An 18,195-nucleotide genomic window follows, 5' to 3' on the forward strand; every position below is an offset into this window, starting at 1 on the left:
TTAATCATAATTTAGTTCTCGTAGTTTATTAAAACAAGTTCGTTAATTTCTTGCAACATTAAAAATTAAATTATTTATAGGAGCTGCGTTGGGTATGTTTAATTTAGTAGTATTTTTTTTAAAAAAAAGTTAATTTTCTCGTCATCATATTCACCTTCTTTCTTTCTTTCTTTCTTTCTTTCTTTCTACTGGAAGGGGACGGAAAATGGATAGAGAGGATTTCAAATGAATTTGAAAACATAAAAATTAAAGATGTAATTCGTGAAACCACGATAACTAATTAATTAGTTTCGCTAAACTACAGGTTACAATTGAACTCTTGTAAATTATGGCAGAGCTGATTTTGAAAAAAAAATAAAATTATACCATGACCATAGTAGTGGACACCATCCACTTGGGAACAGTCAATTCCAAAAATCAAATCATAAAAAATAACCCGTTTAGAAATATAAGAACTAAGATTCGAACCAGGAATCCTCATTCCCTAGAGGCCTCATTTCCGCTTGACTGGTGCTCTGGGTGCAGGAAAACACTACTTCTCATAGTAAAGAACTTGTGAGATGGAACGTGACAGTAACATCTGACTTTTTGTGAATGAAAAAACGAAAAGAAAAGGCCCGATGAAGAGAGATTTACGATGGAAAAATCATGCTGAAACCATGCATGTAATGATAATCAAGGAACAAATTGTCACCGGAACCACCTGTGATGGGTTCGTCTTGAAACCATACAGTCTATGCGAGAAATGGCGCTGCTGCATTTGAATATTATTCAAAACAGCACCATCCATGCCATTTTAGAGACTAATGTTACTGCTAAAACCTATGGCTATACAAGGAACAATTCAATTAAAAACGAAGGGAGTTCAGAAACAGTAGACAAGAATGAGTTGCATTATAATTATTCCACTCTAGGCTGATTCTTTTTTGTGGGTTCATGCCGACTCTGGTAAGGGATGCTTGTTTCCTTCAATTTCTAGTTGCAGCTCCGGCATTTGAAAAAGGCATAAAGATAGTTTTCCAACCTAGTCCCAATGAACCTCCCTGTGAAATGTCCACTCGGAGGGATTTAGAGTTTGTTTCCCATCAGCAGCAACAAGATCATATGGTGAATCCTCTGAAAATTCGGTGGGCATGGACTTCCAATGAAGAGATGGAACCCACTCAGCTTCCTTTAGCACCTTCAGAATCTCCTCCACAACTATTTTGCTCCCCTCTGCTGATAAATGAATGCCATCTCTGGAAAAAAGTGAAAGGGGAAACTTTAAAATTAAAAGTTGAAACACGTTACTACCAGTTTAAGTCAACCAAAGACATTCGATTCACATTTTTTGTGATTGTTGTGGTAAAAGGAGAAGACAACCTGACAATCTTAAATCATGACGGTACTTTCCAATGGAAGCTAACATTAGCCAGTAAAAATTGTAACAAGGAGGAATTATCTAGTGATTTGTGAGCTAAATTAACCAGCACGGCCTGCCTTTCCATATAGGATGAAGGAGAGACCATCTGTTTAGAGATAACATGTATTGGACTACAGGTTTCGCTCGTATATACCTGACTCCAATATCCAAAACCAGTGCAAATCTAGCATCCAAATTCCAAAAACAGGAAGTCTTCTCAAGTTTCAACAGAATAAAATTCAAGTTCGATGAGTCCATAGAACATATTCTAGGTTGTGCACTAAGAAAGACCAATGCTTAAAAGACTACTAAACCACAAAAGAAAAACCCTTCTCTCTTTTAATTTTAATACATGAACTATAAAGTGTTTGGATTAGGATCACTTCTATCACTGTTCACCACCAAACTTCCATCACTATGACCACCAAATCCACCCAAAAAGACCATTAAAGTAACCCCTTTCAACCTTGAAAACAACATTTAAATTCAAAATCCATTTTCAATTCAAATCAAACTCAAAAATTTGATTATTAGTTTTTCAATCTGAAATTTCCAACCTGAAATGCATGAAATCATGTTGATTGGAACTTTCATTTGACAGCGGTCTCACTGCCAAAAGTGATTGGAACCTAACAAAGGGGGTCTTAATTCAAACACACCATGATGCAGATATTAAAATAAAAAAAATAAAAAAAAGAGTGTCAATCAAAACGGTTGATAGTTCAAGGCGGCTCGATAAGTTTTAGCCCTAAGAAGACCATCCGAAACAACAACATAATCTAATCCATCAAAGCTGGCTAATAATATCTTTTTATCGTGGGGAAAGCAAACACGATGATGGCCTCACTTTTCACGGCAATGCAAAAACTGAAAATGGGGACCGTTTATCTGATTTTTGCAGATAGTCCCTGGATTATATATATATATATATATTTCTGCAGCCCGTGAGTTCCCATAGACAAGTGACACTGCAACATACTGCAAACTGTGCAGGCAAGCATTTGGATTTCAACCTAATGTTTTTACACATATCCTAAGAATACGAGCAACTATCCTCATAACCACAAAAGTAAACAATCAAGGAGTCTATTATCCAGATTAACAAAAACAAAAAAAAAAACGAACGAAGTGCAGAGCAGAAGGTTTGGAATTTTATCTACACAAACAAATATGAGGGTGTTTTTTCTTTCTAAAATAGTTTGGAAACAAAAAAATGACACTAGCACTAGTCAAAAATGATTTTGAGAAATAACATAGTTCGATAAAATTCACGTATGGGAATTGTGACATTAAGGTGGTGTTTAACATTGTAATAATGGTTGCTTTTCAAAATGTTTTTCGCTTGAAAATACATCAAAATAATATGTTTTTTATTTTTTACATCAACACATTAAAACGATGTAAAAAACTATAAATCAAAATTTATGAAAAGCGCAGTTGGACCACGTAGATGAACAATCTCTAAATGGTTAAAACAGAAGTACATGAATTCCAAAGAAAAAAGAGGAGAGAGAAGAAAAAAAAAAAGAAAAAAATCTCAGAGGCACCTTAAAGCTTCGATGATGACCACCCGATATCATCAAAAAGATTTTAACAAGATAAATCTAATGACACCAAGAAAGGTCATCAATAGTGGCCAGAGTGGGCCAACACATGCCACCCAAAGATGGTGGATGGCTTAATTTCCTTTGAACGGTGCGTGTGGCCCACTTCGATCACCATTGATTATTTTAGGTGTCATCGAGATCTTATAATGGTACGAGAGTGTTATTATCGGAGCTTTAGTGTGCCTCTAAGATCTCATTTTTTTTTCCTTTCATTTTCTCTTCTCTCATCTTTCTTCTTCTTGGAATTTGTGCCGGTACATTTTAATAATTTTTAAATATCTTTATTTCCAACCATAACTTTTTAAAGTCACGTTTTCCAACAACAACTTTTACCAAATTATGTTATATTCCAATATCTTTTTTGGCCGGTGCTAGTTTGTCAAAAAAAATTTAATGTGATAATTAAAAAAAAATCCAAATATGAGAGAAACAGAAACTAAGCCTCATCGATAATTGTGTGCAAGGAAAATACCACCACATGTAAGCATCATATAGAAAACGCATAGAAGATACACGAGGGAGACCAAACAATACATAAGATTATATACACTTCTGAACATTGATCTTGTTAGCAGAAGGAAGATGAAGAAAACTTACGTAAAGCAAGCAGTGGTCCAACCATCTCTTTTTTGAAAGGCAGAGAAAAGATCAACAACCTTCACTCCCAATTCCTGGCATAGCTTTATACAAGAATTGGAATATATTTGGCACAACTCATTTGTTCGTACCACTTCACTGAAAATTCCACTGAATTTAGAAAAACAGACGGTTCAGAATTTCTATGATCAGAAACAAAAAAAGAAGGAAAAGAAAATAACGAATCAGAGCACCTTGTGCTTGAACTAACTCTGGCCTCATCAACAGGTGGACAGCTCATAAAAATGATGCGGGTTGTATCTGAGAGGCTCTGATTTTCAAATATCTAGTGTTAGATGAAACATCAAACATCATTCTCTGATGAGTTCTTGCAGGGCCAAATTACAAAATACACACAACAAAAGAATAACTGGACATAGTCCAGCAATCAGGAAATGAATAACAAGCATTTAATCATTTAAAGGTATTCGAGAGCAGCATAAAAACCTCCCAGATTTCATCCCCCTTAAAAAGGAAGTTTACCGCAATATTCATCAAATAAGGAGAAGAATTGCTTTGATCATTCATATTATACATGTGAACCATGATCTATATATATAGTGAGATCGTATTATTTGAGAACCAGGAGAAAACCTTGAGGTGAATTGCAATCTTTCTCATGTTCTCCATGTATTCATCAAGGGGTACATGAGGGCCTAGGCCAGATGAGTGAGGCCCCATTGAATCATTACCACCAAAATAAACTATCACCAGAGCTGGTTGCACAGGAGCATCCTACAAGACATAAAACCCATATAACAAGCTAATAGCACGATCAATTTCACCAACTTAGAGATGAGATTCCTCAAATAGAGCAATTTTTACGTCTAATCTGCTCCTAAAAGAAATTATTATATCAACGAAAATACCTTGGGAAAAACTTGATCGAGAACCTGGACAGCACGCCGCGAGTTCCATCCGTAGTAGCCTCGCAGCAATATGTCCGCCTGCAAACAGAAAAATATTAGCCTAATCAGACGATGAAAATGGCAACTAATCAGTGCTGGGGTTAATGGGCCAAAACAGCGAAATAAATATCATTAGGGAAAATCTTCATTTCAATTTATATGTATTAGAAAAGAAATAAATCAAGCAACATTCAAAGAACACGTGAAATATAAAATAAACAAATGGAGAAAGAGGGATACTTTGCGAGAGTAGATATCGGAGAGAATGGAGCCCCAACCACCATGACTGAAGCAGAGTTGGACAATGGAGGATCCAAAGAGAACAAATTGCGGTCTACTCGGTCCCACCATTTTGACAAATCCGTTGGTCGTTCTGTGTTTCTTTAAACACAAAATTCTTAGTTCTTCGTGTCTGGCTGTGAAGGTTGAAAATGGCAGTGGCTCTACGCTCCTTTTATGAGCGGGGGAGGTTGCTAGAGAAAGGAGTAAAAATCGAGGACTGACGGATTTTATTAAGCGATCCCATGACCCTCATTAAAAATGGATAGATACACGCCCACTACTTGGTTTGTAACAGACGATAAGTGTCTTCCTCTCGTCTTTCTTTTCTTCCCTCCACAGCTTTGGGAGTCCTACTCAATGGGTATATACAAAATAACCCAACTCAAATATAAAAAAATAACATCTTTTATAAAAAATATATTTTTTAAGTTATGTTTGGTTGAAAATATATTAAAATAATTATTTTTTTATATTTTAAAATTATTTTTTATATTATCACATTAAAATAATAATAAAATAATTAAAAACTAAAAAATTTTAAAAACTATAATTGTATGGAAATGCCAGATATCATCTAAAGCGTTGAATTTTAGATATAACGTAGATAATTAAAATCATTAAAACATGACAAATATCTCCCAATAAATAAAAGAAGGATTGTGTTTTTATTATTCCAGGCTTTCGTATATTGTGAAGTTTAGAACTTGAAATGATACGGCAAAAGGCGAGTTTATAGGTTCCACCTACTCGCGCGAAAATAGGCGAGTAATGTTCATGCGCATTTGAAGAAGTAAATGCAAGCGCCATGCCATTACCCAACTACCGAACCACGCCAGCCACAATGATGGCTTCCCCATTAATGCAACCTTTCTGCTGCGACCTGGACCATCCATAGCCACCAGATGATCCTAAACTCTCAAAAGGATCGCTCTCTTTGAAGAAAGATGAGGTGTCTTCCTTGTCAACTGGAATTGTGTAAATTATACTTCCTCCCTGAAGGTTAACGTAATAAACCCAAATTTGACGGCCAAATTCGGTGAAACTGATTGAGCCACCAAATTGGTGGGTTTGGCATGGAAGAGAGTTCCATAAACACAGTCAACTATCATGATTATGGTCCAACCAGGTGCACTGCCCCGCCGAGCCCCACGCCCAGTCACGAGACAAGATTAGACCCTGACAAAGACCGCCTGCAATGTGCCATGATTGATAGTATGTAATGTTTGTTGCCCTTCACTTCCTTCGATTGACAGTAGTTGTTGCTACTTGCTACAGCACCCACAAACCCAACCACTCCAATATGAGGTTTCCATAGTTTCTGGATGAAAATGACAGTCAAATGGTACAGGACACCACACAGTCACCCATCAGCTCATACCATCATCATATGCTTTGAGGAGCGTGGTTGACTCAATTCACGATTGCATTTGAAAAACTTTAAGATTTAGTGCTGTTTGTTATAGTGTTTTAACCATGTTGGGTTTATTTCATTTTAAAAAATATTAGATTGATTTATTTTTAATATTTTATAATTGTTTTAATCAATATTCTATCTATATTCATGTTTACCCTCCAAATTTTTTGAAACAACTCTTTAATTTACCTTTCATTCAAATTTGATTATTTTTGTATTTATTTTTATTTGTAATAATTTATAAATTAATTTTTTTTAATTTCATAATTATTAGTTCTTTCCATAAAAATTTGGTTCAACCTTCGTTTAATTCTATAATTTTATTTGCTCTTACCTTTTAATATTTTATTTGTTTTCGTGTGAGTTTCATAATTTTATCATTATACATCTCAATTTTTTTATATAAAAATATTTCATCTAACATGCCACCAATTAAAAAAAATAAAAGTATTTTGACCAAGATGCAACAAACTTTTTACTTCCTAGTATTTTTATAATTTTTTTTAATGTTTTAAAAAAATCTGGCTCGGTAAAAAGACTAGTTTCACTATTATTGTGCCCCTCACAACGGACACGAGATTCCCCGTTTGGCGGCGAAGAAACGTAAAAAAATACATCGACAACTTCCATGTGTTCAAGACAACAATTCAAATGGACACGATATTCATTTCCAAAAATCAGAAGGAAATTAAATTCCATTCGTCCGTGTCTTATAATTTCTCCTTCCCCATTGAGGGGTTTTACAGCACAAATTATCATCCCGAGTTTCTTATTGGATCGAATGAATGATACATCTCTTCATTTTAACTGTTTAAGAAAAAAATCACGGTATCAATCCGTGCCCAAAGCACCTTCTGGACAGCGGAGAGAAAGAATATGAAGTCACTGTGTGGTAAAAATTTGAAAAAAGAAAAGAAACAGGCTCTATGTCCGATGTTTGTATTCATCCCGTCAAAGCTCTCCTTAGATGTAGAAGCCACAGGGCTATCTGCATTCCAAGAAGTCTAACTTCCAACAAGATTTCCTCCAGCAATACATCTAACCTGCTTAGTAAGGATTTTCGCTGCAACTTCTTTGCCTCAACAACTGCCTCGGAGGAAACTTTTCCGATGATGAAAAATGTCTCAACAGAAGATCCTTGCAACTGACCATAATTCATTTTGATTACAAACAATTCCAAGATTTACTTAACAATAAATTGTAATTCACTTCAACCAGCAGACAGCAATAATAAATGGCAACAATAATGAGGGAGGATAATGCACAATACCAGACAGCTATTTACAGATCGTAAACAGTCGTTTGTCTTCAGCATCAACAGAATTACTCGTGGCAGCCTCCTTAGAAGCTCTGAGATTTGAGGAAAAAACTGAGATGCGTACATCTGAAAAGGGTACAAAACTACAAATTGTAAAGCAAGTAATAAATACATGGAAAGCATCCATGTGGACAATGTAACAATAATTTGTCAATGAGAAGCACAATGATACGTCCCAAAGCATATCTGTATTTGTAAGAAGACTGACAGACCTGCCGTTCTGCACGCTCGCTGTGATCGCCTTTTATAACCAAATGATCAACGGATGGGTCAATGATCCTATTCCAGGGCTTCATGGTAAGAATTGCAGCAAACAGTGCATATAGATCCTCTCCAGCACCCAATTTAACACTGTTTTCCTTTATTGCATTAGCATCAGAAAAAATCAATGCCTGTGACAGATTTCATAACATCAGAATACCAGCATTAAGCCATCGACAGTGGAAAGATCCAAGTGAATAATGATGGAAGATGGAAGTAAAAATGCACCTTCCAAAGGGAAGCGTAGTTAAACCTAGTTGTGAAATCAAGTTCTTTGTATAGACCATGGTCCAAGAGTACCAACTGTGGTTTTCTCTTGCCTGTACATATGGGAAACTCGAGACATTAGTGTTTCTGGGAACCAACTAGTTATACATACAAACTGCTATATAAAAGAGAGTATTGCATGGAGAAGTTTCTTTGATGTCCATTACTAGTCGATGGATATGAAAAGCTTTGAAGAGTAGTAGTTTTCAAGAACCATGAGCAGGAAATGCACAAGATATCGAAGGCATTCTCTAATACAAAAGATCACAATCCAACCAACACCAGGACAAAGATCCTTCTCCCCCACCCCTTCCAAGAGGATGGAGGGACAGAGATCGTCAAATGGATCTCTCTTCAGCTTATGCATGAGAGCATTTCTTACCAAAAGTAGCCAGAATTTTTACAAGCTTTCTATTCCTTAACACTACCTAGGAAGTATTGATTGAGGGAAATTAAACCATTAACAGATTTACATATTGCCAGAAATATGGTACCTGCTGGCATTTCCTAGAGTTTTACAAGTACTGTGCACTAAAATCCCCTGATTTAGGTTCTCTGTGAGTCAAATAATGCCCACAAACATCATGAGGATATTAGGATGACCTTTCCAAGTATATACATAAAACCAGAATTTTCAAAGTGATTGTGTGCAGAAAAGTTTTTGAGTATCACCCTGTAAAACTTCTATAGTGTTGTTACAATTGACTGAACCAGGTGAATGAAGACATTAAATCCAGGATCACTAGCACAAATTTCAAAGGTAAGCAATTATAAATGAATAGCAAATTGGCCAATGAGGTTGATTTCCAGCAGTATTATAATGGTTCATCGGTTACAGTGCTCTACTTGTGTAAAAATAAAATAGGTGCTATGCCTACCAGGACTAATGAAATTGGACCTGGAAACACAGAGAGCATATGCATAATCATGAGCATTAAAGAAAAACAAATGATAATAACAAAATGGAAAATAAACTAACACTAACTGCTTCCTGATTGCTGATGAAACTACTTAAGCAGCTGACCAGCCAATGAAATTTTACAGAAATGGTCAAAGACAATCTCAGCAAAAAGAAGCCTGACCTAGAATGGTCCTTTTACCAGATGGCAAAGGGCGAACAATCAAGTTAGCAGCATGTGGGTCACAATGCACAAATCCATGTCTGAACATCATCTCTGCAAAAACTCGACTAACCTGCAAAAGAAAAGTGTATACCATCTTAATGTCACCCCAAGGAAACTAAATCTTCAAACTTCGCAACTCAAATATCAACTGTTTTCCTTCTCAGTAAACATGTGTTAGTCATTGGAAATTGAACCCAATGGTTCAATGATAATAGACTGCCTTCAAACAAGCTCACGAGATGAAGTCAGTTTATTACAACACATCTCCTTCAGCCAAAATGGATGAACCATATCTTTTTTAAAAAAAGCTTAGTAGACGAAAATGGTAAAACAATTGGCTGCCAAGCAAGAAAAGGAGATTTCAAGTTTCAAGGGTGGCCAGTTCATGCAAAACAATGGATGTTAAAACCAGGGCCAGGCCACTCTTCCCGAGACCTACTTTCAAGCCATAGCTTAATTTTAAGAATGTTGGAGATGGAAATTTCTCAATCATGTTGACTTCTAAACCAATAAAACAAGCCTGCAATATCAAGGCTAATGAGCTTACTAATGTTGCAACTTCATTAGGCTGAATCCCAAGTTTCTGTATGGTCTTCACATCGTTCACATGTGCACCATCCATAAATTCCATGGTTAATAACTTTGAAGTACTTAAATTCCAATGCACCTTTGGAGCATAAACATATTCTGCAATATGGGGAGATAGCTTCCGGAAATTCTCCAAACATTTCTCGCTATTCTTGGCCTCAACCAAAAAATCCAATTCCTGAAGGCCATGTGAAAAAAAAAGAAAAAGAAAGAAAAATCACGGTCAATTTTAATAAGAGTGCATCTATATCAAATCACAGACATGTTTCAAGGCTACAACAAAAACTATGTATTAGGCATCAAATAATGTTAAAGACATGTATTAAAGCTACAAGAAAAACTATGCATTAGGCATCACTTAATGTTAAAGACATGCATTAAGGCTACAAGAAAATATATTTATTAGGCATCAATTAATGTTTGGTAACAGTGTTTTGAAAACCAACCCTGTCATTGAACAAAAAAAAATAAAAAACAAATGTCAGGGTTAAAGGTTCAACAAGGTTTAATTAAAGGGTTAACCTGCTGGCATCAACATGTCATAATAATTAGGGTTGACCTACATAGAATATTTAAACAAAACTTACTTTTAGTTGAACATTAAATTATTAGTCCTAAAGTTGCATGAACTTTGGAACTTATAACTACTGATTTGCATATACTATGATTGGATAACTACAACAGACTGGGCAGTTCACTTCCAGTAAAGGAAAAGGACAGTAACTTATTATTGTTAGAGCAAAATAGCACTTTGTGCTAAAGTGTGCAACCGATACATTCGTCAGACTTGAATAGCAACAATGGCAGTAGCTTAACAGAAAAGAGGGACATTTACAAATGCTTTGACTTAATTTGAAGCAGAAAGTTTTATCTTTCCTCTTGTGGCTGCAAGAACATAAGAAGCCAACTGAGCAAATAAAAACCAGCAAGTTGCAATCACTATGATCAGGCCAACCAGGTTTATTTTAAAGAATGATTAGACAAGTACTTTACGTTGCTTTTGCAATTTTCAGAATGACTTTGTGCATTTAAAAAATACTTGAGAATACAAAAATTTTCAGAAACTTGCCTTGGGTAAACTTTCACGAATTTCATCAATCAACCATCTGCAAATGTAATTCAAGGAAATCTCAATTAAAAATAGCTCTTCAAGACCATGAAAAACCACTTATAAACAGATAGGAGAAAGGAATATTTGCACATTTAAAAAAGAAAAAAAATGTGCATCTCACATAAAACCAAAATCCAAGTGCACATGGTTGCATATCGTGCATGATTAGTATGCCGGATATCCAAAAAGTGAACAACTTATCATGAAATACAAGAACAGGTAAAAATCCCATAGGATGGAACCATCCATGATGCTACCTGTAATCAAAAGAAGGAAAAACACCATGTAGGGTATTCACAAGCACTTCCACAGTGGCACGATCTGCAGTGGCAGTATCTGTCATGTGAGTGTGTTGAACCTGAATATCCATAAAACAAAATGGAGGTTAAAGGCAAACCCTAGAAATCATTTCCTAAACGTTAACGTGAAAACTTAATTCCACAAAAAAAATACAACTTATTTTCAATTAAAGGGGCAACAATGGAGACCTTCACAGCCACTTTTTGGCCATCAAGTGTTCGAGCTACATGAACTTGTGCAAGGGAAGCACTTGCTATTGGAACAGGATCAAATTCTTCAAAAATCTGCATATAAGAGGCCTTTATTCAGGACATACTGTTCCAAGTCTCCATCCTAAAATAAATCAACGTTATGATACATACTTTATCCGGTGTCTCTCCAAGCTCTTTCTTGAAAACCTCACACACTTGATCATACGAAGAAACTGGACATTTATTCAGCATTGACTCCCTCATTGTCTGAACATACTCCTCGGGAACTAGATATTCCTGTTTGCACAACAAATTATCTACTAATAATACTCGCAATGATTAATTACTCAACGGACAAATAACCCATCTAGCACATTAACTTGACAGAGCAGATATTCTGTATAATTTCATGCATATGCCAAAGGAAGCAGATTGAAAGCATACCAGCTGACCAAGGTGTTGCCCAAGCTTAATATAAATTCCTCCATTTTTAAAACAAAGTTCTTGAAGTTTCCGTGCAGACCTTAAGTGAACTTCATGTTTAACTTTCGCCTTCTCAACACTTCCTTCCGACAACCCCCACAGCGAGTATTCATAATCTATCGACAAAGCAGAAAACAGACACCATCGTCGTTATAAATTCATCTCAACAATTCTCGATATTCATCGATCACAAATTAAAAAAATCCAAGGTTATCTAAGAAAATGCTATTGTATACACCGCATAGAATATTTACAATTATAAGTTATCACCTATCATAAATATAATAATTCTAGCGCCAAGTGCAAAATCTAAGCCAAAATTGAATTTAACGATGGAATCGTATCTCTGTGAATTGGTGATGGAAAAAAAAGAGAGAATTCAGAAGTTCTGAAGATATGTACCGAAGGCAATAGAGGCGGCAGTGACAGTGTTGCGATACAGGCGGACAGGGACGGCGGTGCAGAGCTTTAGAGCAGTCGCTGGATCCTCGGAAGTGGCCACGGTGGCTGTGGCACCCCCAGTTAGAAGCGCAGTGGCTGCCACCGCGAGCTTCCCTCGGGTGCGCCACAAGGATCGCGTTGCCATACTCCCTTATGTTTTTGCAAGTTTGGGAGAAAACGGGATGTCTACAAATAGAACACACGGTCCCGGCAACCAAGCGCAAACAACTCTCGATGGTCCATGTACCAATAAATTAAAAGACCTATGGAAGTCAAGAGCTTGAAACAAAACCACCCTTTTGGTCAGAACAGGACGTTAAACTTGGACTAGCAATTTCGGAAAATATCATCCTTCAATTTTATTTCCCCATTAGAATTAACAAAATTGGACATGGATAGGTCGCAAGACCTTGCAATAAAACCATTGATTATCTTTTTTAATAAAACATTTTATGTTAATGCTTATGGAGTGCTTTTTTTCTTTTCTTTTTTAATTGATCTAATCTTAATTTTTTTAATTATAAAATATTTTTCTCCCACTCACGCGCAAAAAAAGTGCGAAATCCTAGATAGAATTCTACAAATAACTAGATAAGTCGATTTAAAAGCTAAAATATAATTGAAGAAAGCCAACCTCAAATTTTTTTATTGAAAACTAATCAGAGAGACGGGGCACTTCGTAGCCCAATAAACAAAATCACTAATGCATGTTCTGGAAAACCGTATAATTAGAATATATATATTCACTATTTTTTTAATAGTTTTTCATCGAAGTTGCATGGTAATAAAAACAAGGCATCTGTTCAGAAATAAAATTAAAGGACGCAGAACAGGCATTCTGAAAACTACCAGATTGATTTTATGTTGTTCTGTCTTTGCCAACATTTTGGATAAATGATAAATCAATCAGCAAAACAGATCACTGAAAATCCGAAGGGATGTATCAGCAGAGGCTGGCCCTCTTTCTTGCATCCAAGGCTGGATTATTGTCCACGACAGCATATTCAACGATTGCGCTGCTAGGCCAGTTAATGATAAAAACCCTCGAGTGTTCTGCCTGCAAGGACCAACAATGTTTCTGTTCCGTTCCTGGTTAACTCTCAGTGTTGGTTTGACAAGCACTTCCCTGGTGATCTATATGCAATGATGCTAAAAATCAAGGGGCGCCACTTTTGGAGGACACAGAACAACCACCAGATGTGCCATATGAAGTCCCACTTGAACCATCAATAGGGGCTTGATTTAAGCACTCTAAAACTAAAAACCTTCGCTTTTGCAATTTTATTGAGAATGTTGTTGTCTCAAGAATCATGGGAACCTGTGGAAAAGAAAAAACAACAGAACCATGCAACCCTGACGCTATGATGATAAACAAAATGGTACAGGGTCTTTGGAATGACCCAAGTTCTTAATCAAACAAACATTTGCAAATTGAGTTGCTATTCTATATGGAACTTTCAAGAGAAGAAACAATTGAACTTGCGTATTTAGATGAATAAGAGTATATATATTATATGGTGGTGCTGGTGCTGGTGCTGGTGCTGGTGATTTAAAAGGAATTAAACTATTTCAAGGCCAACAATTGAGTCAAACATGCCTTAACCAAACAGGTCGTAGGGTTATGTCCATAGGTGGCCCTCTTGATGTGTATCGGTGCATGTAATCCTCCTTGCATGTCTACTTGCATAATCAAAGCCCATCACAAAACTAGAGAATATCCCTGGCCTATGATAACAGCAAAGCATAATGATATTGTACCTGAGTATTGACACATGCTATTTTGTGCACATTAAGGAAGCCAACCATGTCTTGGTAACCAGTTAGTAGTTTTCCCAATTCCCTGTCCTCGTCTGGGAAAGAGCACCTGTTCAGAAGTTTAAAAACCAAAGAAAACAGCACAAAAGCAGTACTTGTAAGCAACAATAAACCTGGGATAGCTCTGACAGACAGTAACACATCTGCCATGTGCTGCCATCTTTTACAGAAGGATGGTGAAAGAAGGGAAGGTGGAAATGTAATAACAGCAACTGCATTTGCAGACCGTAGCATGCTTTTGAGAGATCTAATGAAGGAAAGCATACCCCAGTCCTGCAATATAACATTAGTTAACAGAATTCCATATGAGTCACAAAAAAGAATCATAGTTGATTTTGAAAAGATAAATAGCAATCACGATTCTTTATATATATATATATAAAGTTATTTAAAAAGAAAAAAGTGAAGCGGAGAGGTGTTCAAAAACAGCGGAAGACAGACGTGATAAAACAGAAGGAGTGTTTCTTTCTTGCTCCTTTCCCTGTCTTTCGCAGCAACCAAACAGCAGCTTCTTATTGTGTGCGTTCAACGCTTCACCTCGACTTGCCTCTCTAGACGTGACAAGTTCCTTGTACACAAATAGTCTTTCTTGAAGCTAGGCCCGTCTTAAAATTATTATTGAAACATAGGCCTTGTTAGTAGAGTGGGCTCTTACGCGATGGGTTATGAAACCCATGCTGTACGGGTTTGAAGATATTTTTGAGCCAGTTCCAAGACAGATTTTAAGACTAAAAATTTTGGGTAAGGACTCGATTCCATTTCTTCTCTCTTTCCAGAGAAGAAAAAAAAATACCCGATTACAGGAACCGTGTGATCGAGGCTCGCAGTCTGGCAGATGAATTCATTCGGTGTATTTGTTCGGATTTGGCTTTATTCCTTTCAGAAATGCAATTCCCTTTAGTTTTCATGAGAGGGAGCATGTTAATGACTTGATAATTCTAGTGCTGCGCTCCTCGTAGATATCCAATGTTCTATAGAAAATAATCAGTTCCTCGCATCTACACAGGCTTTGTGTTGGTAAAACCACATAGTATCCTATTTAGGGCATACCATAAAAGTATGGTTCTCTTCATGGGATGCCATCGCCAGTGTATTTTATTTAATGGTAATATAAGACTCGCTGAACAGCGGGTGATGTAGGAATTTCTAGAAGAGCTAATTAGGTTCTCTTTTTTTTCCTTGCAATTTCTAGAAGAGCTAGTTAGCGGCCTGCAGTGGCAAAACCATTGTATTCAAGTATCCCAATTTCTCCGCGTGTAATTCGCGCGGTACCCTAAGATGTAGGAAGGGGTCACGCTCATTTTTTTCTCCTGTTGTTTGATGAAAGGGAGTGTGGATTACTATTGTCGTGTAATATATGTGAGCGAAGAGTGGTTTTTTTATATCTTTTAAATTTTATTATTTTAAAAAAATTAATAATATTATTTTAAAAAATATTATTTTTTTAACCGAAAAAACTGTAAAAAAAATAATATACCAAACTCGTAAACATAGAGCTACCTTGGTAAATCCATAAACCAATTAACCTCATGTAAAAATAAAATGTAAAAAAAATTATAAAATTAAATCCTCAACAATCTCAATTTTAAAATATAAAATTAAAAAAACAGATTTGAAAAAAAAATCACAAACACAATGAATTACTATTATAATCTAAGGTACAATAGTTGTTGGGTGAATAGTGATTTCTCCCCATCCTTTAAATTTTGCTACTTTATAAAGTTTAATAACATTATTTTTTTATAAAATTATTTTTTAATTATATAAAAAAAATATACTATAAAAAAATCAAATTAAATTAAATTAAAAAAATATCATCAAACTTATAAACTGGAACAACTAAAACAACCTGAATTATCTTGAAAAACTTACAAATCACATTCATCTCATATAAAACAAGATAAAAAGAAAAAAAAACCGTATGGAAAAAAAAAATGGTGCTTTAGCTGTTGTTAATGTAGGAGTTTCTAGAAGAGCTAATTAGCTTCTTTTTTTTTTTCCTTGCAATTTCTAGAAGAGCTACTTAGCGGTCAACCGTGGCAAAACCATCGTATTCAGGTATCCCAGTTTCTCCGCGTGGGTACCCAGAGATGCAGGAAGGGGTCACGGTCTCTTTTTTCTCCGGTTGTTTGATGAAGGGGCTACCATTTTTAGTTTTTTCTTCATGTTTTTTTTTTTTTTTTGGTTTCTGAAAATAATTCTATCTTTTTTAACCTGCATAGCTTGAAGCTAGGGTATGTCCTAAACTCCGTATTCTTTTCCCTCCCTGGAAGATTCCATACAATTTCTTATCCCGTGACAAATGTGAGATCGTTGGCGTGATATATTTCCTTCCAGTACATGGTTTCTTATTTTTGCCGTGATGAATAGTTTATTCCAAATATTCTTTAAGAAGGGAAAGAAACTTGAAATCACTACGCTGCCGCTGAAGCCAAATTCGCAATGTAACAAGTAAACGTCGAGCAACGGTTTCCCTGTGTGTTTAATTTTTTTATAAGAAAAAAGATTTGGAAAAACAGTAGGTGTTGAGAAAAATAATTGGAGAATAATATATTTAATAGGTTGTGTTGTGTTTTACAATATTATAAACACATGGTTTATAATGTTTTCAATAGCACAATTTGATATATTTTTTTTAAGTTTAATCTTAAATTTCAAACAATATTTATCCTCTACAAATCAAAATAACTGATTTTTTCGTTTTATTCTAAAAAATAGTCCATTTAAATTTCAATAAGATTACTTTACTTATTATAATAATTAATAATTATGATAATTATTAATAAAAATAATTAGTTGTATATACTCAAATTAAAACTCAATAGCATTCCTAAATTAGTTATAGTTAATTTGAGTTTTAATGTGATTTTTAAACTAGCAGGTTGATTAATAATTTAAAAAAAATACAAGAAAAAAATAACATTAGTGAATCAGTTGATGAAATAGTTTTATTTAGAAAATGCAAGGATGAGATTTAAGTTTATGTTTTTTCTGGTACACCGCTAGTTTTAATTTTTAATAACATGGTTAGTATTTTTTTAAAAAAAACCTTCCATATATTTTTTAAAAAATAGAGTTGCGTTGTTATACCAGCACCATCTATTGGATTGTCCTATTCTATCAAGATGTGCGAATTTTTTTTAAGATTACTAGTTTTTCGAACAAAAAAATTATTTTTAAAAAACATTTTCATATGTTAGCATACAAATCTAAGATTTGGACCACAGTCAGATATAGAAAGTGTTTAATAATGTAGTTGTAAAATGCTTTTGAAAAAAATTTATTTTTTTTGTTTTTTGTTTTAAATTAATATATTTTTTAGATTTTTAGATCATTTTAACATGTTAATATTAAAAATAATTTTTTAAAAAATAAAAATATCTTATTTTAATATATTTTAAAATAAAAAAATATTTAAAAAATAACAACTATTACACTTCCCATACTTTTATAATACATGTGTTGTTGCTTTCCTGAGAGAGGAAAAAAAATTTGGTGTCTTGGGAATTTGGTCCCGTCATGAAGGCCAAAAAATCACTATTTTCCGATTGATGAATTTAACAAGTATGAGGCTATTAGCGGTCATGAGCCGGCAATGCCAGCTGATTAAAAAGTATTTAAGAACGTGGTTATTATTATATTTTTTTATTAAAAATATATGAAAATAATTTTTATTATTTTTTTAAAATATTTTTAATTATTAATATATTAAAATGATCTAAATATATACATACATATATATATATAATTATTTTAAATAAATCATGAAATACAATTTTAACTGCTGAAACAACTGTCCCATTGAAGAGCTGGAAGTGTTCCTAGCAGTTTTGTCATATCTTGACCCGAACTTCCCATCGATAATGGCCAGGAAACATTAGGACTTACACATGTTAGCTTCGTGAGCCATCTTTATCAAATGTCAGCTATAGAAATCTAGAATTAGTAGGTGTATGCAAGATTTGACTCCTAGCTCAGCTATATGCGGCTCTAGAAGGCATAGTTTTTTTATTTACTTGTTTGATATTATTTTTTAAAATATTATTT

The 18,195-nt window shown here is 34.8% G+C and overlaps 3 protein-coding genes across 3 annotated transcripts; all 3 read right to left on the reverse strand.

Moving 5' to 3' along the window:
• Window positions 1-631: 631 nt before the first annotated feature.
• On the reverse strand, window positions 632-5,170 carry LOC133705722 (GDSL esterase/lipase CPRD49-like). Its single transcript, XM_062131086.1, has 6 exons — window positions 4,794-5,170; window positions 4,515-4,592; window positions 4,240-4,380; window positions 3,840-3,916; window positions 3,607-3,756; window positions 632-1,238 (listed from the first exon to the last, which is right to left on the reverse strand). The coding sequence occupies exons 1-6, from the start codon at window positions 4,902-4,904 to the stop codon at window positions 1,025-1,027; spliced, it is 771 nt and encodes a 256-aa protein (XP_061987070.1). The 5' UTR covers window positions 4,905-5,170; the 3' UTR covers window positions 632-1,024.
• Window positions 5,171-6,895: 1,725 nt separating this feature from the next.
• LOC133704543 (putative ABC1 protein At2g40090) lies at window positions 6,896-12,638 on the reverse strand. The gene is made up of 12 exons (XM_062129393.1): window positions 12,295-12,638; window positions 11,854-12,008; window positions 11,581-11,706; window positions 11,407-11,502; window positions 11,176-11,276; window positions 10,877-10,913; window positions 9,767-9,985; window positions 9,178-9,289; window positions 8,057-8,148; window positions 7,780-7,959; window positions 7,520-7,633; window positions 6,896-7,393 (listed from the first exon to the last, which is right to left on the reverse strand). The coding sequence occupies exons 1-12, from the start codon at window positions 12,476-12,478 to the stop codon at window positions 7,193-7,195; spliced, it is 1,617 nt and encodes a 538-aa protein (XP_061985377.1). The 5' UTR covers window positions 12,479-12,638; the 3' UTR covers window positions 6,896-7,192.
• Window positions 12,639-13,357: 719 nt separating this feature from the next.
• LOC133705318 (elongator complex protein 4-like) lies at window positions 13,358-15,231 on the reverse strand. The gene is made up of 4 exons (XM_062130457.1): window positions 15,199-15,231; window positions 14,262-14,421; window positions 14,092-14,183; window positions 13,358-13,651 (listed from the first exon to the last, which is right to left on the reverse strand). Exons 1-4 carry the CDS (start codon window positions 15,229-15,231, stop codon window positions 13,490-13,492), a joined length of 447 nt encoding a protein of 148 aa, XP_061986441.1. The 3' UTR covers window positions 13,358-13,489.
• Window positions 15,232-18,195: the final 2,964 nt, after the last annotated feature.

Source organism: Populus nigra, chromosome 10, assembly GCF_951802175.1.
Source record: "Populus nigra chromosome 10, ddPopNigr1.1, whole genome shotgun sequence".
Taxonomy (NCBI): domain Eukaryota; kingdom Viridiplantae; phylum Streptophyta; class Magnoliopsida; order Malpighiales; family Salicaceae; genus Populus; species Populus nigra.

Excerpts from the sequence above, each read along its gene's own strand:
- LOC133705722 (XM_062131086.1), bottom strand. The coding sequence starts at position 4,904 with ATGGTGGGACCGAGTAGACCGCAATTTGTTCTCTTTGGATCCTCCATT. Across the intron at positions 4,381-4,514 it reads TCGATCAAGTTTTTCCCAAG|GATGCTCCTGTGCAACCAGC; the intron begins GTATTTTCGTTG and ends TATGTCTTGTAG. Across the intron at positions 3,917-4,239 it reads AGATTGCAATTCACCTCAAG|AGCCTCTCAGATACAACCCG; the intron begins GTTTTCTCCTGG and ends TTTGAAAATCAG.
- LOC133704543 (XM_062129393.1), bottom strand. The coding sequence starts at position 12,478 with ATGGCAACGCGATCCTTGTGGCGCACCCGAGGGAAGCTCGCGGTGGCA. Across the intron at positions 10,914-11,175 it reads TTTCCTTCTTTTGATTACAG|ATGGTTGATTGATGAAATTC; the intron begins GTAGCATCATGG and ends TTACATTTGCAG. Across the intron at positions 8,149-9,177 it reads TGGTAAAAGGACCATTCTAG|GCAAGAGAAAACCACAGTTG; the intron begins GTCAGGCTTCTT and ends CCATATGTACAG.
- LOC133705318 (XM_062130457.1), bottom strand. The coding sequence starts at position 15,231 with ATGGCATCCCATGAAGAGAACCATACTTTTATG. Across the intron at positions 14,184-14,261 it reads GTCTGTCAGAGCTATCCCAG|ACGAGGACAGGGAATTGGGA; the intron begins GTTTATTGTTGC and ends GCTCTTTCCCAG. Across the intron at positions 13,652-14,091 it reads TAGCATGTGTCAATACTCAG|GTTCCCATGATTCTTGAGAC; the intron begins GTACAATATCAT and ends TCTTTTCCACAG.